Source organism: Babylonia areolata, chromosome 31 (genome assembly GCF_041734735.1).
Source record: "Babylonia areolata isolate BAREFJ2019XMU chromosome 31, ASM4173473v1, whole genome shotgun sequence".
Taxonomy (NCBI): domain Eukaryota; kingdom Metazoa; phylum Mollusca; class Gastropoda; order Neogastropoda; family Buccinidae; genus Babylonia; species Babylonia areolata.
Window position 1 is genome coordinate 30,486,313 of NC_134906.1, and position 27,234 is coordinate 30,513,546.

Here is a 27,234-nt window from a genome sequence, read left to right on the forward strand (position 1 = left end):
TTGATTTATTTATCAAATTATTTGACACACAAGTGCAACCTGTTGTGCAATACGGCTCTGAATTGTGGGGTCTAGACAAAGCTGCTGTTCACTGTGAATCAGTTCACACTTTTGCATTAAAGAGATTTTTAGGAGTAGATAGGCAAACGCCAAATGACTTAGTATATGGTGAAACGAATCGATACCCGTTATATCTAGTTTCTGCAGTAAGGTGTATACGTTATTGGTTTAGATTACTTCAAATGGATCATAACAGAATACCCCGCAAAGCTTATGATATGCTATATGATTTAGATGCTAGAGGCAGAGTGAACTGGGTAACTAAGATTCGCTATTGTTTGTTTGAATATGGATTTGGATTTGTTTGGTTAAACCAAGGTGTTGGTAGCATCCAGGCGTTTGTCAGTGTGTTTCGACAACGTCTGATTGATTGTAGATGGCAGAAGTGGTCGGATCATATTCAGAATAGTGAAAGATTTAGTTTCTATAAGAATTTTTGCAGTGTGTCTGATCTGAAACCTTACTTAGTGTTGAATATGGATAGACATTTAAAATATATGACGACAAGATTTAGATTAGGTATTACAGAATTAGCGGTCCATCATTACAGATACAGAACATGTAACGACAGTGATCTGACCTGTCCATTATGTAAAGAATCACAAGAAAATGAGATACACTTTGTTCTTTGCTGTCCAGCTTTGAGGAACATTCGAGAGGAGTTTATTCAGCCTAAATATTATAGTAAACCTACGTTGTTTAAATTGAACTTATTGATGTCATCTACTTCCCCTGAAGTTGTTCGCAAATTTTCACTATTTTTATACAAAGCTTTCAAATTCAGAGAAATGGCTACTTCGTGAAAACGCTGTTTGTACTCATTTGTTTGTTTTTTCTTTTATTGTTCTACACATTGAACTGTAATGCTGGTATATTTTTGTTTGACTGTGTTTATTGATGCTCACAGTGTCGTGATGTATTGCTTGTAAAATAATGTTCACATTCCCCTTCATAAGGGGCCTAGGCCTATACATGAATAAACCATCTTGAATCTTGAATCTCTCTGTCTCTCTCCACAGACAGAGATTCAATGTCACCTTGGGTATTACCTCCTGCTGTCATTCTTAGCAGGGCTGTGTGTGCCGCTTGCATTGTCCAACGTGCGTGTATGTCCGCTAAGGGCCGTCTTGCCCATACCAACCCCACCACCACCCCCACCCCCTCTAGTGATTGTGGGAAGGGGTTACCTTGATATGTCACCAGTGCCAACCAGACAGGGTGGCTCGATCAGTGGTTCTCTTTCTACCTCAAAGCACCCCCCCACACCCCCTCCCCCCGCTCCCTCCACTTCCACCCCATCGTCACGTCAACCCTTCCTCCTCGTACACTAAATGTAGGTTGCACGCTTCACTGCTCAGGTGCATATAATTATATATATATATATATATATATATATATATATATGTAGATATGCAGAGAGAGAGAGAGAGAGAGAGAGAGAGAGAGGTGGAAAAGACGAACTGACAGACAGACAAATAGACACTGAGACAGAAAATATGTGTGTGTGTGTGTGTTTGCCTGTGTCTGTGTGCCTATGTGTGTGTGTGTGTGTGTGTGTGTGCGCGCGCGCACGTTCATATGTGCTTATCTATGTGTATCTGCATCTCTGTGTGTTTGTCTGTACCTCTCTGTGTGTGTGTGTGTGTGTGTGTGTGTGTGTGTGTGTGTGTGGATGTGCAGAGGGTGTAGAGACAGACACAAGTATAGACAGAAATAAATGTTAGCTCCATGTTCACTCAATTTTGTCTCTGCAGGCCTTCATATTCTGGTCCACCCCCACCCCCTGTATCCCCTCCTCCCTCTCCTCCTGCCCCACTTCTGCGTCATACAGTGTCGTCACCTTGTCCTGTGTGTGTCTCTCCACACCCTCCCTGCTTGTCCCCCCACCCCCTCCCCCTCCCCTCTGTGGCACACAGACTGACGGAATGAATAGAAACCTGACTTCAACACACTGTCTGGGGCACGCTGGCTGTTGTCTGGGGAAGGTAGAGAGAGGGGGACATGACAGACAGACGGACAGAAGAAGAGAAGACAGACAGACATACAGACAGAGACAGTGACAGTGCCAGAGAGACAAAGACAGACACAGAGACAGGGAGGCAGTCGAGAGAGAATGAATGAATGAAAGATATGGATACCTATACAACGCCTATCCTCGGGAAGAGACCGAGCTCTAAGCACTTTACAAACATGGAGTCGTTTGTACAACAGGCTGCCTACCTGGGTACAGCCGACTGACTTCTGCCATTGGGCGCTCATCATTCGTTTCCTGTGTCATTCAACAGATTTCAGGCACGCACACATATACACTCAGACAAACATGTAACATTTTGCGTATATAACCGTTTTGTTTATTTACCTCGCCATGCAGGCAACCATACTCCGTTTTCGGGTGTGTGCATGCTGGGTATAACAGGATCTTTAATGTGCACATTTGATCTTCTGTGTTCGTATAAACACGAAGGGGGTTCAGGCACTAGCAGGACTGCACATTGTTGACCTGGGAGATCAGAAAAATATACACACTTGGCGCCCTTTCCCGGGACCCTCAGATTGAAAGTCCAACGCTTCAACGACTCGGCTATTGCGCCCGTTGAGAGAGAGAGAGAGAGAGAGAGAGAGAGAGAGAGACAGACAGACAGACAGACAGACAGACAGACAAGTACACAGAGAAAGACAGAGAGACAGATCAAATATAGTGGGAAAACAATGAACAGTGAACAACTAAATGTGATCAGCAATGAACACGCTGTTTGATTTGGGGATGCACAGCTTATCTTCTTTTACACGTGAAATTCAGACAGAGAAAACACAACTTGGAAAGTATTCAGGGTGGATTTCATTTTGTTTCATAATGTCCGAAAGACAATGTAGATCGATACTGAGTAACTATTCGTTACGTTTTGTCAATATTTGGTTTATGCAAGCTATTTATTTAAGGAAATTCGGAGAAAAAAAAACTTGGAAAGGGTGTGAAACTTTTTTTTTCCTTATATCTGGAACCTACATGCAACTACATTGAGTTTGGAATTCTCATTCTTTGAATACAATCATTGTGGTTTGTTTTTGGTGCATTTTCGTGCTTGCTTTGACATTTTTGAGCTGAAGTTGTGATTCAGTATGACTGTGCTGTGTAAGAACTGTATCCCCCACACCCCCTCCTCCGCAACCAAATGGGGCAAAAATGTTAAACTTCTTTAACTCTCTTTCTGTCTCTGTCTCTGTCTCTGTCTCTGTCTCACTCTCTCTCTCTCTCTCTCTGTCTCTCTCTCCCCACCACAAATCAGCATTTTTAACCATAACCAAGACATAAGACACAATTCCAGCAGAACTGTTTTTCGTGTGTGTGTGTGTGTGTGTGTGTGTGTGTGTTGGTTGATTGGTTAGTTGGATAGTCATTAATCAAACGTCTGTTCACGAAATTATTTACATCAAAAAGACTTGTGTGCAGTGTATGTGGGCATGTGTATGATTACAAATTTAATTACGAATGGGACGAGAAAATAACAGACAAAAGTCAAATACCATGATATTTCTGATTGATTGATTGATTGGTTGGTTCATAAGGATACTTATATAGCGCCTATCATCGGATGGAGAGGAAGCTCTAAGCGCTTTACAAACACGGGATCATTTACACAACAGGATACCTACCTGGGTAGAGTCGACTGATGGCTGCCACTGGGCGCTCATCATTCGTTTCCTGTGTCATTCAATCAGATATCAGTCACGCACACATACACACTCAGACAAACATGTAACATTTAACACTTTAAATGTATGACCGTTTTGTTTCTTTACCTCGCCATGTAGGTAGCCATACTTTATTTTCGGGGATGTGCATGCTTGGTATGTTTTTGTTTCCATAACCCACTGAACGCTGACATGGATTACAGGATCTTTAACGCGTGTATTTGATCTTCTGCATGCGTATACACACGAAGGGGGTTCAGGCACTGGCAGGTCTGCACAAATGTTGACCTGGGAGATCGGAAAAATCTCCACCCTTTATCCATCAGGCGCCACCGAGATTCGAACCAGGGACCCTCAGATTGAAAGTCCAACACTTTAACCATTCGGCTATTGCGCCTGTCAATTGGCAGTTAGCTACTGGACATTCAGATAAACTAACAATAATAATTTTTTTAACAAAAAAACCAAACAACATACGTTAATGATGAAGAGTTAAACATTTTTGTAACTTCTTGATGGAAAGTATATGAATGCACTCTTTTATGGTAACACAATAAAGAATATGTGAATTTGTTATTTTCTGTCCACAAAGGCATACAACATTCCTGGTGCATTTTGTTTGGAAGGCGTTGATTTGTCGTCTATAGATCAGAGTCCGTTTTTCCTTTCTGTTACTGAACTGAATGTTTAATGCGTTAGCGTCAAATTTAGTGTGATTATTCTCATGGTCTTTTGAGGTTATGTTTGAACATGTCCCAAGCAAAGTTGTCAACAAACAAGACTATAACATTCTTGTAGAGGCAGAGGAAGTTGTATTTTATTTGAATGTTCTTTGCTCGCCTTTTCGCAGCCATGTCAACGTGATCATTGTAATAAAAAGAACAATGAGATGGCATCCAGCAAAAGTTATCTCAGTGCCTCTAACTGAAAGAATGTGAATTGCATGCCTTATTTCTGTTATAATTTCTGATCTTGTTTGTAGTTTTAATGATTTAATCAATGCAAAAACAAAACAAAAACTGCAGTATTATCTGCACAAAGCTTACTGGGTAATCTAAAACCACCAGAATTGAAAAAAAATCAGAAGTAAAGAATGGTTTGTTAAATCCAAGGTGGCTGTTTTCTCTGTGTAACGATCTGGTATTAAATCAGCCAAGCCTGCTTTATTTTTGATTAACAAACCATCTGTATACATTTTCAAATGATCTGGGTAATTATTTTCAATGTGGCGTTGAACATGGCTTGCTAGCAGATTTTTGTCATTTTCGTTTAAAAAAGAAATCAGCATAGAATGTGTCAAACTGTGATCCATTGAGATCCCACACAGGTATAGGAGAGAATGGAGGTGAAAGAAATTGCTGACTTGTCAATGAAAGCTTAAACCTCTTTATACAGAATCTGCAGCCACAAAGTGCTCACATGTTTCTCTTTTTTTTTTCTTTTTATATAGTTAATTCGTAATGGAGACAACTACATTTGATTTCATTCCTATTGCTTTCTCTGTGTACAGTTTGAAGCGTTTGAGATGTTATGCACTCTTAGCCCCTTACCCCCTCACACACCGCTACCCCCACGACAACAGTGGAGGAATACAGGGGGGTTTCCCTTTTGATACTGTCACCAACTAAAAGCCGACCTTCACAACACGGGAAGGAGTGGGGAGGAAGAGGAAGGGTAGAAAGGGGGTCTGTAACTTCACCCTCCCCCCTCCCTCTCTGCACATGTGTTCTGATATATCGGTTTGTTGTTGTTGTTGCTGTTGGGTTTTTTTTTACTGATCCAAGTTGCTCTTCCACTTTGACTTTTCCTTTCCTTACGGATAGTCAGACAGGCTGATAGATAGATATATAGATACATAGTTACATAGACACGTGGAAGCAAATTAGTGTGTATACATGTGTGTGTGTGTGTGTGTGTGCGTGCGTGTGCGTGTGGTTTTGGAATGGAGTGAACCTTCCAGTAGCTGACCATGTAATAGCTTGAGGCGAGCGTGTCGCACACACGGCAGCCATTGTGCTCCCCATCTTCCCTTTTTTCCCACCTGTCTCACACACTTCTTTCCCTTTCGTTCTTATTTTCCATTCGTACACAGATCATAGTCATTCTGCCTCCAAAGCAATGGGCCACCTCTCTGCGAATTTCAGGGTACAGTAAATACTCGCACACGTCTTGACGCGTTTTTTGTGATTTCATTTTATTCTATTTCATTTTTTTAACTTTATTCGGAGTTCGGACTGGGTACCTTTTTGTCATTCACTCTCCCTCTGTTTTTCTCCTCCCCCGTCCTCCTCCCTCCCCCTCAAGTTACAGACATTTGACACAGCGCCAAGCTGATGGGGTGATATTGAGGCTCACCTGTCCACCACCCACCCCACCTGTACAGAAGGAAAACGTGGGCTTCACGCTTGTCTGTACAGGCTTGTTCAGGGTACGACAGATAACTGTCTTCACGTGATACACCTGTGTTGTGTTGTGTGTGTGTGTGTGGGGGGGGTGTATGTGTGTGTGTGTGTGTGTGTGTGTGTGTGTGTGTGTGTGTGTGTGTGTGGATGTGTGTGTGTGTGAGAGACACAGAGAGAGAGAGAGAGTGTGTGTGTGTGTGTGTGTGTGGATGTGTGTGTGGATGTGTGAGTGTGTGTGTGTGTGAGACAGAAAGAGAGAGAGAGAGAGAGTGTGTGTGTGTGTTCATGTGTGTGTGTGTGTGTGTGTGTGTGACAGAGAGAGAGAGAGTGTGTGTGTGTGTGTGTGTGCAGATAGAATATGCAGACAGCTAAACAGACAGCTATAGAGAAAGACAGTCTGATCAGACAGTGGAAGTGACATTTTGCAGAGTGCTTTCTTCAAATTAACTTGTTACCAGTAGTTCCACATTGCCCTCACTTTGTCCTGTCTGTCTCCCCATGCACTCATATTCTGCCCCCCTTCCCCATTCTACCCCTTTCTACCCCCCTCTTCCTGCCCAACTTCTGTGTCTTACATTGTAGTATGTATGTATGTCTCTCCACAGAGTCAGTGTCACCTTGGGAATCACCTCCCGCTGTTATTCTAAGCAGGGATTGCATTGTCCAGCGTGCATGTTTCATGCCAGTGATATCTCCGCTGAGGGCCAATTTGTTCCAACCCCCACAGTGATTCTGAGGTAGAGTTACCCGACTTTGACACCAGTGTCACACACAGGGGGTGGCTCGATCGTCGTTTTTCTTACCTCCTCAAAGCTCCCCACCTCGTGTACAATGTATGTAGGTTGCACGCTTCATTACTCTGACGTGAGCGAGACAGGAACAGAGACAGAGAAATGAAGGAACAGACTGACTGACAGAAAGATAAAAACTTGTGTGCACATATATACAGTGTGTCTGGATGAATGAAAAAGAGATAGAGAGGTGTGGGGGTGCACACGCTGGCGGGGTGTGATCACGAAGGTAAGTTCCCTTGTTCTTTGTCCCAAGTCTGTCACACCGTACTGCCGTGTTCTACACACACACACACACACACACACACACACATTTATATATATGTTTTTTCAACATACGTATGCACACAAAATCATTGAAACAAAAGTGGAAGAATGTAAAAATTTAAAAAAACTTTACAAATATGACGACACTGATACCCCCTATGGTACAGAGGAACCCAGTGTCAACGACCAGTCCTGGCACACAGTGCCACCTCACACACTGTCCCCAGGGGAAAAGGGGGACAACAGTGGACACCTCACCTCACACACTGTCCCCAAGGGACAAGGGGGACAACAGTGGACACCTCACCTCCCACACTGTCCCCAGGGGACAAAGGGGACAACACTGGACACCTCCCACACTGTCCCCAGGGGACAAGGGGGACAACAGTGGACACCTCACACACTGTCCCCAGGGGACAAGGGAGACAACAGTGGACACCTCACCTCACACACTGTCCCCAGGGGACAAGGGGAACAACAGTGGACACCTCACCTCACACACTGTCTCCAGGAGACAAGGGAGACAACAGTGGACACCTCACACACTGTCCCCAGGGGACAAGGGAGACAACAGTGGACACCTCACACACTGTCCCCAGGGGACAAGGGGGACAACAGTGGACACCTCACACACTGTCCCCAGGGGACAAGGGGGACAACAGTGGACACCTCACACACTGTCCCCAGGGGACAACACTCAGCAAGTTGTTTGTTCTCTCCATCTCTGTATTTTTGTCAGTCTGTGTGTCTGTCTGTGTGACTGTGTGTCTGTCATTCAGTCTATGTGTGTGTCTTTTCTCCATCAGTCATATTCTGCTTCCCCCCGACCCCCCGCCCCTCTCTCTGCAGACAGGCCTGGGTGTCCATGGCACAGAGGAACCTAGTGTCAACGACATGTCCTGGCACACAGTGCCACCTCACCTCACACACTGTCCCCAGGGGACAAGGGGGACAACAGTGGACACCTCATACATTGTCCCCAGGGGACAAGGGAAACAACAGTGGACACCTCACACATTGTCCCCAGGGGACAAGGGAAACAACAGTGGACACCTCACACACTGTCCCCAGGGGACAAGGGAGACAACAGTGGACACCTCACATCACACACTGTCCCCAGGGGACAAGGGAAACAACAGTGGACACCTCACCTCACACACTGTCCCCAGGGGACAAGGGAGACAACAGTGGATACCTCACACATTGTCCCCAGGGGACCAGGGAAACAACAGTGGACACCTCACCTCACACACTGTCCCCAGGGGACAAGGGGGACAACAGTGGACACCTGACACACTGTCCCCAGGGGACAAGGGGGACAACAGTGGACACCTGACACACTGTCCCCAGGGGACAAGGGGGACAACAGTAGACACCTCACCTCACACACTGTCCCCAGGGGACAAGGGGGACAACAGTGGACACCTGACACACTGTCCCCAGGGGACAAGGGGGACAACAGTAGACACCTCACCTCACACACTGTCCCCAGGGGACAAGGGGGACAACAGTGGACACCTGACACACTGTCCCCAGGGGACAAGGGGGACAACAGTGGACACCTCACCTCACACACTGTCCCCAGGGGACAAGGGGGACAACAGTGGACACCTCACCTCACACACTGTCCCCAGGGGACAAGGGGGACAACAGTGGACACCTCACCTCACACACTGTCCCCAGGGGACAAGGGGGACAACAGTGGACACCTGACACACTGTCCCCAGGGGACAAGGGGGACAACAGTGGACACCTCACCTCACACACTGTCCCCAGGGGACAAGGGGGACAACAGTGGACACCTCACCTCACACACTGTCCCCAGGGGACAAGGGGGACAACAGTGGACACCTCACCTCACACACTGTCCCCAGGAGACAATGGGTACAAGGAACAAGTTGATTGTTCTCTGCATATCTGTCTTTTTCAGTTTTGTCAATTTGTCTGTCAGTCTATCTTTATGTCTATCTGTTTTTCTGACTGTCTGCCTTTCTCTCTGTCTGCATGTTTGTCTGTGTGTTTCTCTGTCTGTCTTTGCACTCTGTGTGTCTGTGTGTCAGTAGGTGTGTATGTCTTTCTGTCTCTCTGTCTGTATGTCTGTGTGTTTTCCAATCCCTCTGGCTCCACCATTGTCGACATGTCATGTCTGTACGAATATATGCACACGTGGATGTATGTGTGGGAGTGAGTGAGAGAGTGAGTGTGTGTGTGTGTGTGTGTGTGTGTGTGTGTGTGTGTGTGTGTGCCTGCGTGCGTGCGTGCGTGCGTGCGTGTGTGTGTGTGTGTGTATGTGTGTGTGCATGTGTGTGTGCATGTAAGTGTGTGTTTTTGTTTGTGTGTGCATGTCTGTGTGTGTGTGTGTGTGTGTGTGTGTGTGACATACATACATACAGGCAGACAGACAGATAGTCAGTCAGTCTTGCTTCGGAGCTGAGCAATTATTGTACTCAGTACGGTTCTTAGTAGGTGTTGTTGTTGTTGTTGGTTGTTTTTTAAAGTAAGTTAGATCGGGCACCACTGAACACCACCAAAATGATTCAACAGCAGTGCAGGTTCTCTTCTGGTGTGTGGCCTCCTGGTGACCTAACATGAATAGTTCCCTATAGATTGCCGACACTGGGATTGTGACAGACGAACCGAGGTGTGGCTGTGAATAAGCGGCATGGGCAAAACCCCTCTGAAAACGGTGTAGACAGGTGTGACAGCAAAAAGAAAACACATTGGGTAAGTTGACACATTTGGTTGGTGCCGGCCAGCTGCCATCTTTATTTCTGTAAATCTTCCTTGGTTAACTCAACCTGGTATAAGTGGATTCCTCGCATACATCGAAAAAAATAATTTTTCAGCCCCATTTCAGCCCCCTCCCCTTCCCTCGTCCCCCCCCTCCCCCTTCCCTCTCTTTCTTCAGTCTGCTGTATTTGGGAAGGTCCAGAAAGGCCTTACACTAAACTGAACACCATGTACAGTGTTGGCCTTCCGTGTCAACCACAATGTGCAAACTGGCTGGGATAGGTGCTGAGGCTCTCAGCAACAAGAATTGCTCGCCAAGGTTTGAACTGGACACCCACAGACCGAAGAAAGAGAGGACGGCTCAAGTTGAACTCAGTTGCAGCAAACAATGGAGAGGAACCTCAGACTTATCGACAGACGATGGGATGACACCAGCAAACTGGCTGAGAAGTCCTACAGCTGAGAATGGAGTGCTATGACTGCTTTGTGCGTCATCTGATGCAAGAGCATCAAAGTCTACATCGAGTAAGTACATTGTTGGTTTGAAGATGTTGTCAATATTCGTTTGATTAGTAATGGCTCTTGTTTCTGCCAAATACAAGGTCTTCACAACATCGATCACCTTAATTTTTTTTTTTTTTTTAAAGAATGACAGAGGGAGCAGCACTATGAAAAAAACGGAAACAGACACAAAAGGCTAAATACATATACATACAAAGATTTTTTTGCTTTTCTTTTTAAGCCCCAAAACGTAGAACAGACTGACGACCTCAGACACTCTGACTCCCACCTCTTTCAAACCTGGCCTCACATCTCGCTCTTCTCTCAGCAGTAAGGTTCCTGGTATTAAAGCCACCCAAACAGTGTGTACTCCTTTGTATGTTTCCATACATAGTTATGTATGTGGACACATAATCATATGCATGTATGTGCGTGCATGCGTGCGTGCGCGCGTGTATGTGTGTGTGCGGGGGGGGGGGGGGTGTTTGAGGGGGGAGGGGGGAGTGGAGTGGGTCTGTATATAGTGTTTATTTGTGTGTTTGCGTGTGTAGTTAGCTACGCATATTTTGGTGTGTAACTTAATGTGCTATGTACATATTAATGGGCCATGTATAATATCGTGTGCTTCTGAAAGCATCCAGATCAGTTTCTTTTGGGTTTTTTGTGAATAGAGTGCTGTATAAGTATCCATTGGTAGTAGTTGTTGTTGTTGTTAAACCATTTTCATTTATCTCAGAGAGAGATGATGCAAATATTGCATGCCACAGTCAAAGGAATAAATAAGAATGCGTGTGTAAGTGCAAGCACCGTGTATAGTTAAAAACTAAAAAGAATAAACACCTGAACTACAGTTGTCCCCGCTTAAGTCGACCTCGCTTAAGTCGACCCATCAGGTAAGTCGACCCATCAGGTAAGTCGACACATTTCTTTGGCCCCCGTCCAGCTTCCTTCTTTATCTCTGTAAACTTTCTTCGCTTTACTCCACCTCGCGGACTGTCGGTCAAACCAGACCATAAAATGATCAGTTTCACCCTTTGGCCAAGATATTGTTACATATAACTTCTCAGATCCTAACACGACCTAGCTCAGGTGGGAATTAACATGTACTTTGTTTCCTTTCAGAGAAAATATCTCCTAATTCAGACAGAGAATATTCATAATACGACTGAAAAAGTCAGCAGCGGAATGAAATAGTTAAATGTCTCTGTGAAGAGCATGGTACATAGATTTTGAATGTCACCAATTTTTGTGATTATGTGCATGTGATCCATGCAGATCAATTTAGACACCTCCAATTGGTTGATTGTATTATGTGTGCACGAGTACCTTTGTACATTTGTGTGTATGATTCATGGTTCTTTTTCTGTTAGTTTTGTGTCTGTCTGTCTGTCTGTCGGTCGGTAGGTAGGTAGGTAACTCAGGTTGGGTAATCTGTAAGAATACATTCTTTGTGGTCTTCGTCCTTGATCGGACATTTGAAGGGGCTTTCCATGGCATGCTGCGATCGTGTTTTACAATGTTTGTGTGACGCAATTTTTGTGACGTCTTTTTTAATATTGTGACGCTTATTTTGCTGTTGGAAGGAGGACGGCTTAACTGAACTTGGAAATGGGGAGCGGGTGTGGCATGGACTGTTCCTGTGCGGCTAGCGACAGAATGACAACAATGGCCGCCAGGCCGCCAACTCGCTCTGATTGGATAGTATTTTTAACACTCGGCAGCCATTTTTGTTTGACGTCATACCCGGGAATTCCTTCTGCCTTCGCAACCAGTCAACAAACCGCAAGTGCAAACCTCCGTCAGTTGTCGTTTGTTTTCACAGAATCACAGAAATGTTTGGCTATAGGCTAAAAGCCTTTTGCCCTCATAATCAGTGTGCATTTATGTGCTTTTGGATCACTTGTTGTGAACAGACCCTTGTTTAAATCTGGCATAGTGTATACTACTGGGGTTGGGTTTTTTTGTTTTTGTTTTTTTCCAATCCTGGGATTTTTTTTTCTCACTAACTCAGATTTTTGTCAGAGAATAATCGCACTTTAGCATAATAAATTCAGCTCAAAGGTTCGCTCCATCCCCAGTTTCACAAAAAATGCAAATTTAACGTGTGTGTGTGTGTGTGTGTGTGTGTGTGTGTGTGTGTGTTGATGACTACAGTGCATGTTACTTTGTTTGACCTGCTGTTCCATGTAATATGAGGTTATCTGTCCATTAGCTATTGTTTTATTCCCCCTCCCCCCTCCTCTCTCTGTGAGTCTCTCACTCTATCTCTCTCCTGTGGCATTATTGTTTTCATATACTATATTGTATTTGTTGAATTATGCTTTCTTGGCAATGAGCATCCCTACCCCCTTTTTTGGCTATCTGTAATAAACTGTTTCATATTCACATTAGTATTCGATAACATACACAATGTATATGCTCATGTGTATGTGTGTTTGTATGTGCGTAAGAGAGAGAGAGAGAGAGAGAGAGAGAGAGAGAGAGAGAGAGAGAGAGAGAGAGAGTGTGTGTGCGTGTGTGCGTTTTCTATGGGGGTTTTTTCCTATGTAGTTTATTAATACCATGATTGTGCCTGTGTGTCTGTGTGTGTGCATGCGCGTGCGCGCGTGTGTGTGTATCTTATTACCATGCTTATGCCTTTCAGGAGTATTGTGTTTGCTTGCTCTGACTTTAAGTAGCATTGTGTAGTGCATACAATGACATATATAATGTAGTATTGTGTAGTGTAGACCCTGTTTCAGGGCGGGGACTGGATGAAAAAAAAGTGCCAGTGCTTATCTATTATCCTTGAAAAGAAAGACTTTTGTCTTGTCTTGTCTTGTCTTCTCTCTCTCACGCATGCACACACACACACACACACACAAACACACACACACACACAGAAAGAGGGAAGGCAAAATATTTTTTTCTGTGGCAGACCTGTAAATCACTTAGTGATTGATAATGACTGCATTTCAGAAGTGAAAAAGAAAGACAAAGGGACAAGTCTATTTACATGTAGTTGAAAATAACACTAGACACCAGCGGAAATTGCACATATAAGTTTATTTACGTGCATTTTGAGACAAATCTGCACTTGAATACAGTGTACACACATATACACCAGCAGAAATTGCACATAAATGTTTAATTACATGCATTTTGAGAAAGACCAGCACTTAAATACAGTGTACACACAGTTTATTTGCAGTTACATTACAGTTTTCAAAGAAGTCATTAGAACTGCTTTCAAATACTTTTAAAAGCTGTGTTTTCAAAATGTTGTCAGTTAACAATAGTCAATACAGATCAGTCAGAAACTCAAGAATAAAAACTAACAATCTGCAAATCATTTCACAGATTTTAATTCCTAACAATTTAGGGCCAGTAAACTTGCCAGACATACCTGTGGCATTGTCTGTTTTAACAAACTGCTGTGGATATTCCTATGGCTGGTACGTTTGTGTTCAGCATACATCTGGATACAAGACCAGGTGTGATGTATAACAAAGTACACAAAATGTTTTGTATCCAGCCAGAAGCAGTACAATGTATTTCTCATCTATAATTGTGTGTTACACCAGATACATAATAATGCACCTTTCATAATCATTAATCAATTTTATGTCAAAAACTGTGGTTGATCACTTGTCTAGTACACAATTATATTCCACTTAAATGCAGAGAAATAGTAATACAATTATTAACAATACAACATCACACTGCATATCCAGTGCACAGAAGACATGAAAACATCCTCACAAATATAGACAAGTTGTGAAGTACATTATGAAATGTATGCAAGGAATGTGTTCACATTATACAAAATCAGATGAGAGCAAAGTGAAGTACATGAACATTAGTTATACTAAAGACTGGTTTATTGTCTTTACCAAGGTACAAACATTCACAGTTGGACCTAACTGTGCAAACGTTATGATGAAATATAGATCTGTGGACTAAAACCGTAAGTCATGAGTAAATTAAGAATGTACTTGAAACGAAATATAATTACACACTCATACATACACACACACACTGCTTTCTTCCATCTCTTTCCTACAACCTTATCCATTCCCACTTCCACTCCACTCCTCTACTCTCAGAACCCATCCCAGTCATTAGGATTGTGAAGAACAAGAGTCATAATAACATGAACACTCCCAACCCTCACTCCACCCACCCATAGCTATACAACTACACCATGCGCACAAACATTGCATTGCTGCTTCAGTATAGGTAAATGATCAAAGTTTGAATTAATAAAAGTAATAAATGTAGAAAAGTCAGTTAAAAGAAAAAAAAAAGGTATGCACATACCACATACAAACACATATGCACATACCACATACAAACACATATGCACATACCACATACAAACACACGCACAATAATTAATATATACATATATATTCTTCACACACACACACACACACACAAACACACACAGAGAAAATATTGTGTGTGCGTGTGTGTGTGTGTGTGTGTGTGTGTGTGTGTGTGTGTGTGAAGAATATATATGTACATATAAAAAATATTGTGTGTGTGTGTTTGTATGTGGTATGTGCATACATATATAGCTTTAAAAAAAAAATTAACTTACTTTTCTACATTTATTAATTTAATAATCATATATGTATATATATATATATATATATATATATGTGTGTGTGTGTGTGTGTGTGTGTGTGTGTGTGTAACAGTCAGTGCCAGTTACAAGTGATTATAAACAAAATCAGTGTTAAGAGACTGGACCACAGAAGAGAATTATGGACAATCCACAGCCCAATCACATTTTTAACACATTAGCCAAATGATCAATCAGCTGTAATGCTATGAAAATTTAATTAAAGGATAAGAAGATGGCAAATATAAATGTATCAAATAGATTTCATATAACACTAAACTTGATGACTTGTCTTAGTTGTCTAGTTGTCACAAAACTTGAACACCTTAATGCAGTTTTCTAGATGGACTATGCACATTACACAGAATGAATGTGTAATAATCAGTGTGGCATAGATTCACTGATGAGATTACTGTGACAAAATTTTAAACCCAAACATGGAATGACAATGATTTTTTTAATAGGAAAATATTTTAGATGGACATTCTCTACATAAAGATGCAGTGGCTGGCTCATACACTCAGACATAATTCTTTCAGGATGCCTTTGCACTGGGTAGAACTCTGATCAATCATCAACTTACATGTCAGTCCTGTTTAATAAGTGAAGTAATGAAGTAATGTGGAACAAACACTGTCATCAGTACTGGTAGATGTATGTACATGTTGCCTTTATCATGATGACAATACAGGGAAGCCGTCTGTTTGCCAAAGTGTTTTATTGAAAATTTGAAGTATTCTTTTTACTGAGTGATTTCTGACATGCTGGACAGTCATAGTGGCCATAGTCATCTTGTGGTTCAGCACCTTGCAAACTTGCATCACAGTGAACATGTACCCAGGCACTGCAAGTTGTGCATTCAATCCAGAGTATTTCAGGATTTCCTGTGTTGTCATCATGACTAAGGCAACATGTACATACTTCCACTGGTACTGATGACAGTGTTTGTTCCACATGTTGTTTGTCTTTCAGATCTGGTTTCTTAAGTTTCAGTCTGGATTTCTTATTAGCTGTTCTTTTTGCTGGTATGAAGCGATGCTGTTTTTCAAACTTTTTATTAGAAGGAAAATTGTCTTTTTTATCAAAACTTTTTATGCCCATACCTTCTTGCTTACTCTTTAGCATGCCCTTACCAATTGTTAGTACATCCTTTAAACGATCACGGACCTCTCGGTAAATACTGACATCATCAATGCTGTGTAAAAAACTAATGATTTCAAGGGCCACTCTTTCAGTAGCTTGTAACTGCTGATCTCTGTCAAAACTGTGTTCTTCCAGCCTGTTTTGATAGCATATTACCGATTCAAAGAAATTTGTGTGGTTTTCATCAGAATTACCAGGGTCTCGATTCACTTCATACTGCTTTGTAGTTTGTATCATATGGACTGCATGGATGTGCTTGCATGTTACAACTTTGGTCAGAAAGTCAGGACAAGTACATGAATACATATGAACACAAACATGACAGAAGTCACATACTAATCTGCAGCTGCACTGGCCACAGTCTGTCTTCTTCACATAGTGTAAGCGACCAGGCTCAGAAGAAGAAGGCACCTTCCATTCCCCTTCAACTTCAGTTTTCTCTATGCCTGCCACATTGTTGGCATTTTTGTGCCTATTTCTTATTTCACGTATCCGATTAGTGACTTTACCTCTTTCTAGTTTAATGAACTGATCAATAGCTTTGTCTCTAGCAATTTTTAGTAACATCACCAGGAGGTCATCAATCCTTCTATTTTGTTTCTTATCAAAATACACATCCTTCAATACCCGGTGAAAAGCCTCTGCAAACATATTTGTATTTGCAAGAGATCCTATTCTATAACATGCAGCCCAGAGTTTTGTTTTATTTCCTTTGCAATAATTGTCATGAAAGTATCCGTGGAATGTTGGTGAATTTATTTCCCAGAAGCTAAGAGCAGACTGAAGAAGTGTAAGAAATTTGGATTCATCAGTCTCCATCTGCAATAATTTTAAACAGGCATAAATGTTGCATTCATCTTCGACATCTTTCCGATCTTTCCCTGACTTAAATATTTCTCTGAGTTTTTGCCGCCAGGCCTTGTCAACATGCCATGAACAATACAATCTCTTTTCAGGGGCTTGTTCAAAGGCTTCACACCAGGCATTATAAAAATTATTGGCTAAATCGCTCATGAACACCTGTGGTGCCAAAGACTGACCACAGGCATTCTTTATGGCACTGAAAAATAGTTTCAGAGTCTTTGCATCTTCTTTATTGGAAATGGCCCATGCAACAGGAATGGCTTCTTGATAGTCATCTAGAACTAAAACAGTTGTTAATAAATATGTGTATTGTGTTGTACCATGTGTGGAATCAATACAGACAATGTTTTTTGCATATTTTAACATAATGTTCCTTTGGAAATCATTCTGAATACACAAAAGAAAGTCTTCATTTTCTAATGAATCATGCGTATCACCTGCACGTTTGTAAAATATTATTGGGTTGTCTGATGATTGTTTTAAAGCTTCTACCCACAGGTAAACACTTTTTGCATCGTCTTCATCTCGCCTGGCTCGTGATATTTTGAACTGCTTCTTAATGTTGAGAATATCTTTTCTAGTGACCATCATGTCTCTGTCAATATGTGTTATGTCAGCTCTTATTTCATCGAGAATAGTTTTAGCATCATGACCCTGTGTAAGTTTACCTACAATAAAATCACGTAGACCACTAGAAATGTTCAAATGTGCCAGTTTCAAACAGTGGCCTGTGTGCTCAAAGCAAAATTCAGCTGTCACAGTTCCAGTTTCTAAATTTTTACGACATGTTATATATGAAGTACATCGATGTCCTATCTTGCAGGAGCCTTGTGATTTCATGGACCTAATACGATTTTTAACTAGTTCAGGTTTGCCAGAACGATGACAATAAAAATGTGTTAATAAGAAAACTTTTCCCTTCTGGGTTCCACTTGCTTGAGTATAAAATGATTTGGAATCCTTCTCCACCTTCCTTTTCCATTCAGTAAAATCTGTTTCATTATTGAACTCTTTGGTCTGTATTGACATTTCTTTTTTGTGCTTAATGCGGTAGTGTTGTATGAGGTCTTGAATTGTAACACAGGAAAACCCCTCGCAGTCTTGACAAACACAGTTTGTGGGCTGATTGCTTTTGTGTTTGGCATACTCAACTGTGTGGTTTGTTAGTTTGTGTTTGCGCAAGCCTTCCTTTGAGCCATAATTTTTATCACAGTAAAGGCAATTCCATTTCTTTTTCAAAGAGGGGAAAGACTGAGCTGAGTGAGAGTTTTTTTCAGAACTAGATGTAGTGTGGTTATGTGAGGTCTGTGAAATGCTGCTTTCTGGTTTGTTCTGTTCTGTATCCCCAGTGCTGGCTTGTGCCTGACTGCTGCCAGAGTGGGTATCCATTGTGTTTGTGTCTGTCTGATCATCTCTAATGTGAAAACGTTGCTTGCTTGGTTGGTGAGATGAGAATTCTGTTTTTCTTTTGCGTCTTAATCTGTCCTTGCTGTTGGAGGTGTGGTCACATTGTGTCTGGCTGTCTTTTGGGGAACTATATTCAGTGGTTCTGTCCGTGCTGTTGGAAGTGTGGTCACTTTGTGTCTGGCTGTCTTTTGGGGAACTATATTCAGTGGTTCTGTCCTTGCTGTTGGAGGTGTGGTCACTTTGTGTCTGGCTCTCTGGTGGGGAACTATATTCAGTGGTTCTGTCCTTGCTGTTGTAGGTGTGGTCACATTGTATCTGATTGTTTGCTGCATTTAGTCCATTTAATGTGTCAGTGTCTGCATGTGGGAAATGTTGTTTCATTATGGACACATCAAGATCTTTGGTCATGAACCACCTGATGAGGACTCTTCTCAGAAACCGTTCGTACCTCGATGGGTGTTTCAGGAAGATGCCATCATCAGCCTTAGGTCCAGTTAATTTCCTGAAATAGGGCTCATCAGTGGCAGCTAGCACAGCACACACACCAGCAATCACCCCACAAACATTGCTGCAGATCTGGAGGGGGTAGTTCCTGCATTTTTTTGTACATTTGTGCTGGTGGCCTGAAGGACTGGGGGGATGCATAACTATTACTTTGGGTTTATCCAGATTTTCTATTCCAAAGGCACCTGTGTATGGAGCCAGCCACTGCAGAAGGTCTTCTGGAACCTCCCACCCCAAACTATCACAATACATAATGACAGGATGGTCAGTAAGGTCCATGGTGACCAATACCCAGTGGTTGCCTGGTCGTTTGGGAGAGCCAACAAAAGTTTTGTACTGTTGGACTCCCTGACCAGGAACCCTGCCAACATTGGTCACCAAAACCAGTCTTTCTACTGTAACATCGTGCCTACTTGCCAGTCGCTGGAGACTATCCGGTGTGGACACACCCACACATACCGTCAGAGCAGGTGTGCCTTGTTCGTTGGCCCTGTCTGCCAGCCATTGCAGCTGAGAGGAATAAAGCCATCCTCCAAGGCCTTCACCGCATAAAACGGCCATCTCCTCCACAGTGCTCCCTGTGCACACACATTCACACAAGATTAAGTTGGGTTTTTTTTGTTTTTATTTTTATTTTTTGTTGTTGTTTTTTTTAGACCAAATTTCTTTATAGTGAGAATAATAAAATAAAACATCTTTGTCGGAAAACCCACAGCATCAGTGGTTAGAAAATGTAACTGATAATCTGGATGTTTCTCCTTTAAGCTAACCAGTCATGGGGTTCAAGGGAATTACAATCAGCATTGATAAGAAAATGCTTAACACTGCTTTAAAACTTTTTTTATATATATATATATTCATAATCATATGTTCATAATGTTGATAAAGTTAATAAAAATAATAGTAACTTCTTGCATTTTCGGATTTGTATAAAACTTCATATCAGTTTGTGTAATTGTTAGACCTGCATGCCTCTATGTCTGTCAACCTTAACTCTTCAGCAAGAGCACTATAAAAGAACTTAGAAGAAGAAAAAAAACAAAACATACCTAATACCATGTTTCACATTCTTATCCAAAAGTGAAGATCATAGTACTGCACAACTTCTTTCTACACACACACACACACACACACACACACACACACACACACATATATATATATATATATATAGAGAGAGAGAGAGAGAGAGAGAGAGAGAGAGAGAGAGAGAGAGAGAGAGAGAGAGTTACTTGAATGTTGACATCCCATAATGAAATTCAATACATGCCAGTGTGTGAGTACACACAGGAAATGAATTTCAGCAATGAGTACAACTGTACAGAAATGAATGTACATCATTCAGAGAGGAACCAAAACTACTGTATTCAGTCGGAGTGGAGGGTAAACATACATGACTTCTTGGTAATTTATGGCCAAAACAAGTAACCAACATATCAAATTTTCATTGAAAACAGTACATTTTTTTTTTTATTAACATGAAATACTGTCCACATAGAAACAAAGCTACTGGGATAGATACATAAATGTAACATACCATACTCATTGATGAGTTCCCTTGCAGGCCTGTTCCATATGATGTCCTTGAATGCTTCCAAATTGTGGACTTGGTCAACATCAGGAATATATCCTGGCACCGGGAAGGCAGATTCAAACCACTTTTGCTCTCTGGCAAAATGTTGTGGGTACTCTAACCTCCTTGCAAGGGAATCTGCAAAAAAATTAATGATTCAGATTGTGACATCTCTCTGACACAATGAATCAGTTTTTGTATTTACTGTGTACAAAATTGAGGTGGTTTTTTGTTTTGTTTTGTTTTGTTTTTGTTTTTGTAATCCAAGTCACACATGATTATACAGTTTCATATTACTTTTGACAAAAAGATTTCTTTTTAAGTATGTACGTGTGGTTTCATGTATGTCTTCATTTAGTTTAAATACAGTCGCCTGTGATATCAAAAGAACAATCCATCTTGAACATTATCTCAGAATTCAGTTGTACCAATGTGGTATAGAATCACTCATAAAAATATTTCTTGTGATGATGTGACATAAATGTGAACCCAAAGATGGAAGAAAATAAAATATTATCATATTGACAAAAATCTGATAAGGAAAGAATTATTGAGAAGTGGGGAATGTGAGTGTCTTTAAAACATGTTAAAACAGACCTGGCTGAAAGTATACCTGTGTTCTTTTTTTTTCCCATAACAGTTTTGCATGCATGTCATTAAATGAAAAAGTCAGTGTATGTCACCATCCTAAGTGTTCACACCTGATATGATACTTGGGAAAACTGATATGCTTGGTGCACTCAGCACATGTACAAATCTCCTGTCCTATGATTTTGTTGGTGTGTAGAAATTACATAATGACTCATGCAAACTACTAACTTTGCTTGTAAAAGAAAATAAGTCTGCCTTACACTGCATGTAGTCTGGCTTGGAATTATATTTACTGCAGCTGGATTTCCTTTTCTCATGTTTCTTTTTCTTTTGACCTCACAGTCACACATTTTCTTCTTCTTGTTTAGCATATGCTGGCTGCAACTCCCACCTTCACTTATATAAGATGGGCTTTTACATGTGAGAACATTTTAACCAATAAAATATGCAGCCATAGCCCATTTTCTGGGGTAGGCACACATCTTACACACATTTTAATAATTATTGAGCTATTTTCTAAAACTTACAAAACCAAAGTATCAAACCACAACATGCCCCCAAATCAATCACTGAATCGGTCAGGAAGACACACTTCAAGCATGGATTTTTTCAGTTTGATTTGTAATCACTGCTTTGAGTATGGTTCAATGTGTGTTGCATGTTAACAGCTGCAGTGTGAATGGGCTTTCAATAATATGAATAAAGAAATACAGACAGAAAAACTTCTGATTGAATATTATCAGACAAACAGAAAATAACTGATTCATCATTTATGTATAAATTGCATAGTTACATGTTTTTTTTCTTCTAATTTTTACAAAGTGTCATGATTATAGTTACTTTTGTTTCTTTTTGTTTCTATAAAGTGTCATGATGTAACAGCAAAAGCATACATGTGGCCATTTAAAAATTCTAAGAATATGAATTTATTTCTTCTAATGAGAAAGTCAGAAATATGTGGAACAGTTTGTACATGATAATCATTTATATGTATATATACCTATTTGCTACTGCTTTATTATTTTATTCTTTTTTTTTTAATTTCTTTTTTTTTTCATTTTTTTTTCTTTTTTTTTTACTCATTTTTCATTTTTTACAGTGACTGGATGAACAATGGCTGACACAAATACCAAATACCTACAGCAGTTAAAAACCACCTAAAATAATCAAGTTATAAAAAAATTTTCAATCCAAATCATCAAGAGTTATAAACACTATCCACTTACCTCTATCATGGAACATGGTCATCTTGAAAGAAGCTTCAACAAGTTGAAAAGCAGATCGAAATTCACAACGGAATTGTTTTCTCGCGCGTAAAATGCCGTGACGCCGGAGGAGATGAAGACAACGCGATGCGCAGAAAGACAAAAGTATACGTAATTAGCAGAAACCACGAACCGATACCACAAATAATTCTTTGCGCCCATGTGGAATGCTATATTTAGACCACCGACCACAACCAAAGGGTGTTCCCAAAGTTAAAAATACTATCCAATCAGAGCGAGTTGGCGGCATAAAAATACTATCCAATCAGAGCGAGTTGACGGCCTGGCGGCCATTGTTGTCATTCTGTCGCTAGCCGCAAGTGGTGCCACACAGTGTTGTGTTTATTCTGTGCATCATGTGTAAGTAATAGAAACGCCTTCATCCGCCTTGGACATGTCTGAATGGATAATTGACTGTGTGGAGTTCCAGTCACAGTGAATCTACGGACGTTGTGCGTGTGATCCTTTCCAGTCAAGATTCGTCAAGGTTATTTCTTTTTGGATAATGTTCGTGTGGTGTGAAGTTATTCAAGTCTTGACCTAACCTGCTCTAATCCCCTGTCTTAATATTTTTCATGGTTTTGGAAAGCCAGAATTTGGAATATTTTATGATGGAGGGCGGTAGTTCCCTGAAATGAATCGTAATTGATGTTTCGATATTACTATCTCAATAATAATATATTTCTATCAAGCTGGTGTGGACCTAAAATATTAATTAAATATAAAAGGTTTTTGAGCACAGGTTTGTGTTGTACAGTTATGTAATCGCGTGGTGATAAATCACGCTGGATAAACGTGATTGTTTGACTTCTTGGTGCAGTGAGTAAATAAAATTATTAGGTTGGCTAAGTGAAGGTGTGTGAAATCACCTTAATAACTTCCCAGTGGAAATAACTGAGTAAATTGCTTTGTTACTTTTCTTTCTTATGTGAGGTGGTAAGGCGTGTGGTCACCTACCAAACCCCTGGTAACTGATACAAAAAGAATTGGTTGTAGATATTGTATCAAATTGAATTAGTTAACTAAAAGAGAGGGAATTTCAAAGTTTGTTAGGACTGAGGACTGAGCTAGTGAAAATGTGTATGTATTTTTGAACGTTATTAGTGAACAAGTGTGAATCGAAGATGTGAGCTTCTCACACACGCTCTCTCTCTACCTCCACCCCCCCCCCCTCTCTCTCTCTCTCCCTCCATCTCTCCCCCAACCCTCACTCTCCACCCTCTCTCTCTTGCTTGCTTGCTTTCTTGCTTGCTCTGTAGCAGGCATATCGCTGCCTTCTCTACTCACTGAATGATTACCTGTTTTCTTTTCATCATCGCAACAACCGAATTTAGAATCACGTGACTTATTTTCTTTATTTGTTACTCAGGTAAGTACAATGTAAATGTGCTTTAATTGCTTCTGATATTACTCGTTCTTACATATTTTCTGACTTCACATTGATATTGTGATTTCCGCACTTGTTTAAATTATTTGCAAACTTGGGTTGAAATCATGACACCCGAACCACCTTTTTTCTTCCCTTGTTTATACAAATTTGAATTGTGACTGTGTGGTGTATTTTAGGGTGTACACTTTGTATCAACTTTATTGCCATAATAGGCTTGCATGATACTCGTTTGATTCATATATTTACTAAAATATTACAGATTTTCACGGTGCATTTCCCAAAATTCCTACGTTTACACAAACACTTGGCCTTCAAAAGAAGGATTGCGGGTTGTTGATTTGAATATCAACCATTTGCTTACAGAGAGAGAGAGAGAGAGAGAGAGAGAGAGAGAGAGAGAAGAAATACCCTCGATATTACACATTTTAAAAATAACTTTCATTTATTATGTTTCTCCTAATCCCATCTCTCTGATCGTATTCTAGATTCTGATTTAGCTATACAAGGTTGTAATGCACGTCGACGTGACCCTAAATATAATATTGACACAGGCCCGTTGCTGTATTACAGTAAGTCTGTCTCATTAGTGAGGAAAGTAAACCTGGAACAGTTCCGCCTTGAATTATTGTGGGTAGAAATGAAAAATAAAACAGCAAACTGTTACTTATTGGTTTTACCTACAGGAACCCAGCAGAAAAAGATAAACTGGTTGGATGATTTTTATACAATGATGGACGCTGTCGTACTTGAAAATAATGAAATACTTCTGGGTGATTTTAACATCGACTTACTAAAACCTCAAGCACACTGGATTCAGTTATATATGTAACATTTCATTTTGATCAACAGATTGACCGACCAACACGTGAAGACCTTTGTTTATGGTGAAACAAATTGCTGTCCAGTAATTATATATAAACAAACTCTTCTGTGAACTGTATTCGCTATTGGCTTAAACTTGAACAAATGGAAGATAGCAGAATACCCATTAAGGCTTAAGAAATGTTGTATGATTTAGATAGTAAGGAAAGATAGCAGAACATCATTTAAGGCTTATAAAATGATGGATGATTTAGATTGTAAGGGAAAACAAACTGGGTAACTAAGGTTCATCTCTCTCTCTCTCTCTCTCTCTCTTTAAATATGGATTTGGCTTTGTGTGGATGGAACAGAACGCTTGAAGTGTTAATGGTTTTATATCTGTTTTCCACCAAAGGCTAATCGAATGTAGATGGCAAACTTGGTATAATCACATTCATACCACTGAAAGATTTGATATGCATAGAACGTTCTGTGGTGTACATGATTTAAAACGTTATCTGCTGCTCAGGCAATTGAAATCTATGAAAACGAAATTTAATTTAGGCATATCAGAATTCACAATGCATCACTCAAGATACAAAAACTTTAGTAAGACATATTTGTGAATGTTTATAAAACCAAAATACTACAAACATCCCTCTCTGTTTGAATTCAGTCTGTTAATGTCGCCAAGCAACAGGAAGGACATTCGTGATCTTCATTGTTTTTGTACAGGCTTTCAGACTGAGAGAAACTGCTACTTTGTGAGATGAATATAATTATGTTTCGTTATCTGTATTTAGGCTTGTTTGTTTGTGTTGTTTTGTTTAGTTGCAATAAATTCATATGTGTTGGGGGCTGGGAGGTGGGGGACTGTAGAAGGGGGGTAATAATCAGGCGAAAATTGGGCAGTTTAATGGGTGTCTGTGATGTCTGTGATGTTTGTATATTTTGGACTCCTGTAACAGTTTGATGAGTCGTTGTAAAGAACTAAAGAGGACACACAAGATTACAGAAAGTAAGACAGATGGAGGTTAGTGGGTTTGAAATGTATATAGCAGAAAGATCATCTACGGATCGGACGTGGCCATTGGACAGCAGAGGCAGGCTTATTTAGGGATCGCATGTTGCCATTGGAAACCAGAATGCCATACATTGTAAGTGACCTCTGCTCTTGTGACATACAGAGGGGTGCATGAAAAAGTTAGACATTCACAGCTGGAGTCTCGGGTAAATGGGCAGGTCAGTCAGAAAGAAAATAAAGAGCATTAGAGGTTCCACAAGAACAGAACAAACTAAAAACTCATTCATCGTCAAGAACAGCTGCAGACTGGAACAACCTGAACGACGACCAGCTGCTGGCAAGGGTGCAGGACCACCGTCACAGTGACAGCGGCATGCGCGCTGTGTAGAAACCTGCACAGCCACAAAACAACGAAGATTACTGTCATGGAGAGTTTTGTCAAAGTTCTCTGTAACTCTTATTTCATCTGCACGTCCACAACATGTTGTCTTTGTTGACGCAGTATTTCTTCAGTGGTGCGTGACAAGTTTCATTGTCACTCTGATAGGTCACAAATATATATGCACGTACTCAAGGCCTGGCTGGCGCGTTGGGTTATGCTGCTGTCAGGCATCTGCCTAGCAGATGTGGTGTATCGTTTGTCTGAACGCACTGGGGTCTTCTTGAGAAACTGAAACTGAAAGTTGTTCAGTCAGAGCAGAAGTACGGGAAGGGACATCACTGGACATCATAGAATGGTATTGTATGGGAGCGATTGCTTCCCCTAGGTCAGTTACTGCCCGTGTGTGAGTATGTTTGTAGGGGTGGGTGAGGGGGGGGGGGTTGTTTCATGTCCTGTCACACATGTTAGTGATTGCAGACATTTTGTAAGAGTATTGATTTTTACATTTCAGTATTATCACTCAGGAGGGGAGGTTAGGGGTGTGAAGGGCGCAAGCAGGTGTGTGTGTGTGTGTGTGTGTGTGTCTGTGGTTATGAGTGTATGAGTGTGTGTGCGTGTATGTGTGTGTGTGTGTGTGTGTGTGGATGTGTGTGAGTGGATGTATGTGTATGTGTGAGTGTGTGTATGTGTGTGTGTGTGGATGTGTGTGTGTGTGTGGATGTGTGTGTGTGTGTGTGGATGTGTGTGTGTGTGTGTGGATGTGTGTGTGTGTGTGGATGTGTGTGTGTGTGTGTGTGTGTGACATAATGTTCGATACAATCAGGAATACAGGGGACAAAGGAAGACAGGTGGTGGTGCAACGTGTTCTCTGTTCAGTCAGATCGGCAGCAGGGGAAGGGACATCACTGGATGATCTGCACTGTCTTGGTCAGTATTGTGCGGGAAAGGTTGCTTCCCTTAGATCATTGAAGCCTCTGTGTTTGGGGGTGAGGGGGGAGGGAGGGGGGGAGGTTGCTATGGTTTCTGTTACCGTTGTTATTTTTGCTTTTGATGTTGATGTTCAGTGTGTTTCACCGGTCATTTTATTGTTTGTTTATGTGCTTGTTGTTTGTTCTGTTGTTGTTGCTCATCTCTTTCGTTCCTGTAACATTTGGCAGACTGTGGCCTCGGGTCTTTGTGTAGGTCAGGCATCTGATGTCCTCCCCCTTTCTTCCCACTTCACATTCCCTTACAAACCTTT

General features: G+C 41.2%; 1 protein-coding gene across 1 annotated transcript; it reads right to left on the minus strand.

Moving 5' to 3' along the window:
* Window positions 1-15,340: 15,340 nt before the first annotated feature.
* Window positions 15,341-22,709, minus strand: LOC143276131 (uncharacterized). The gene is made up of 3 exons (XM_076580539.1): window positions 22,359-22,709; window positions 20,506-20,679; window positions 15,341-19,546 (listed from the first exon to the last, which is right to left on the minus strand). Exons 1-3 carry the CDS (start codon window positions 22,378-22,380, stop codon window positions 15,768-15,770), a joined length of 3,975 nt encoding a protein of 1,324 aa, XP_076436654.1. The 5' UTR covers window positions 22,381-22,709; the 3' UTR covers window positions 15,341-15,767.
* Between the last annotated feature and the right edge of the window lie 4,525 nt (window positions 22,710-27,234).

Coding starts and splice junctions, on each gene's coding strand:
- LOC143276131 (XM_076580539.1), bottom strand. CDS start 22,380: ATGACCATGTTCCATGATAGAG. Junction 20,680..22,358: donor GACCATGTTCCATGATAGAG/GTAAGTGGATAG, acceptor ATTTTTTTGCAG/ATTCCCTTGCAAGGAGGTTA. Junction 19,547..20,505: donor GGAACTCATCAATGAGTATG/GTATGTTACATT, acceptor GTGTGTGCACAG/GGAGCACTGTGGAGGAGATG.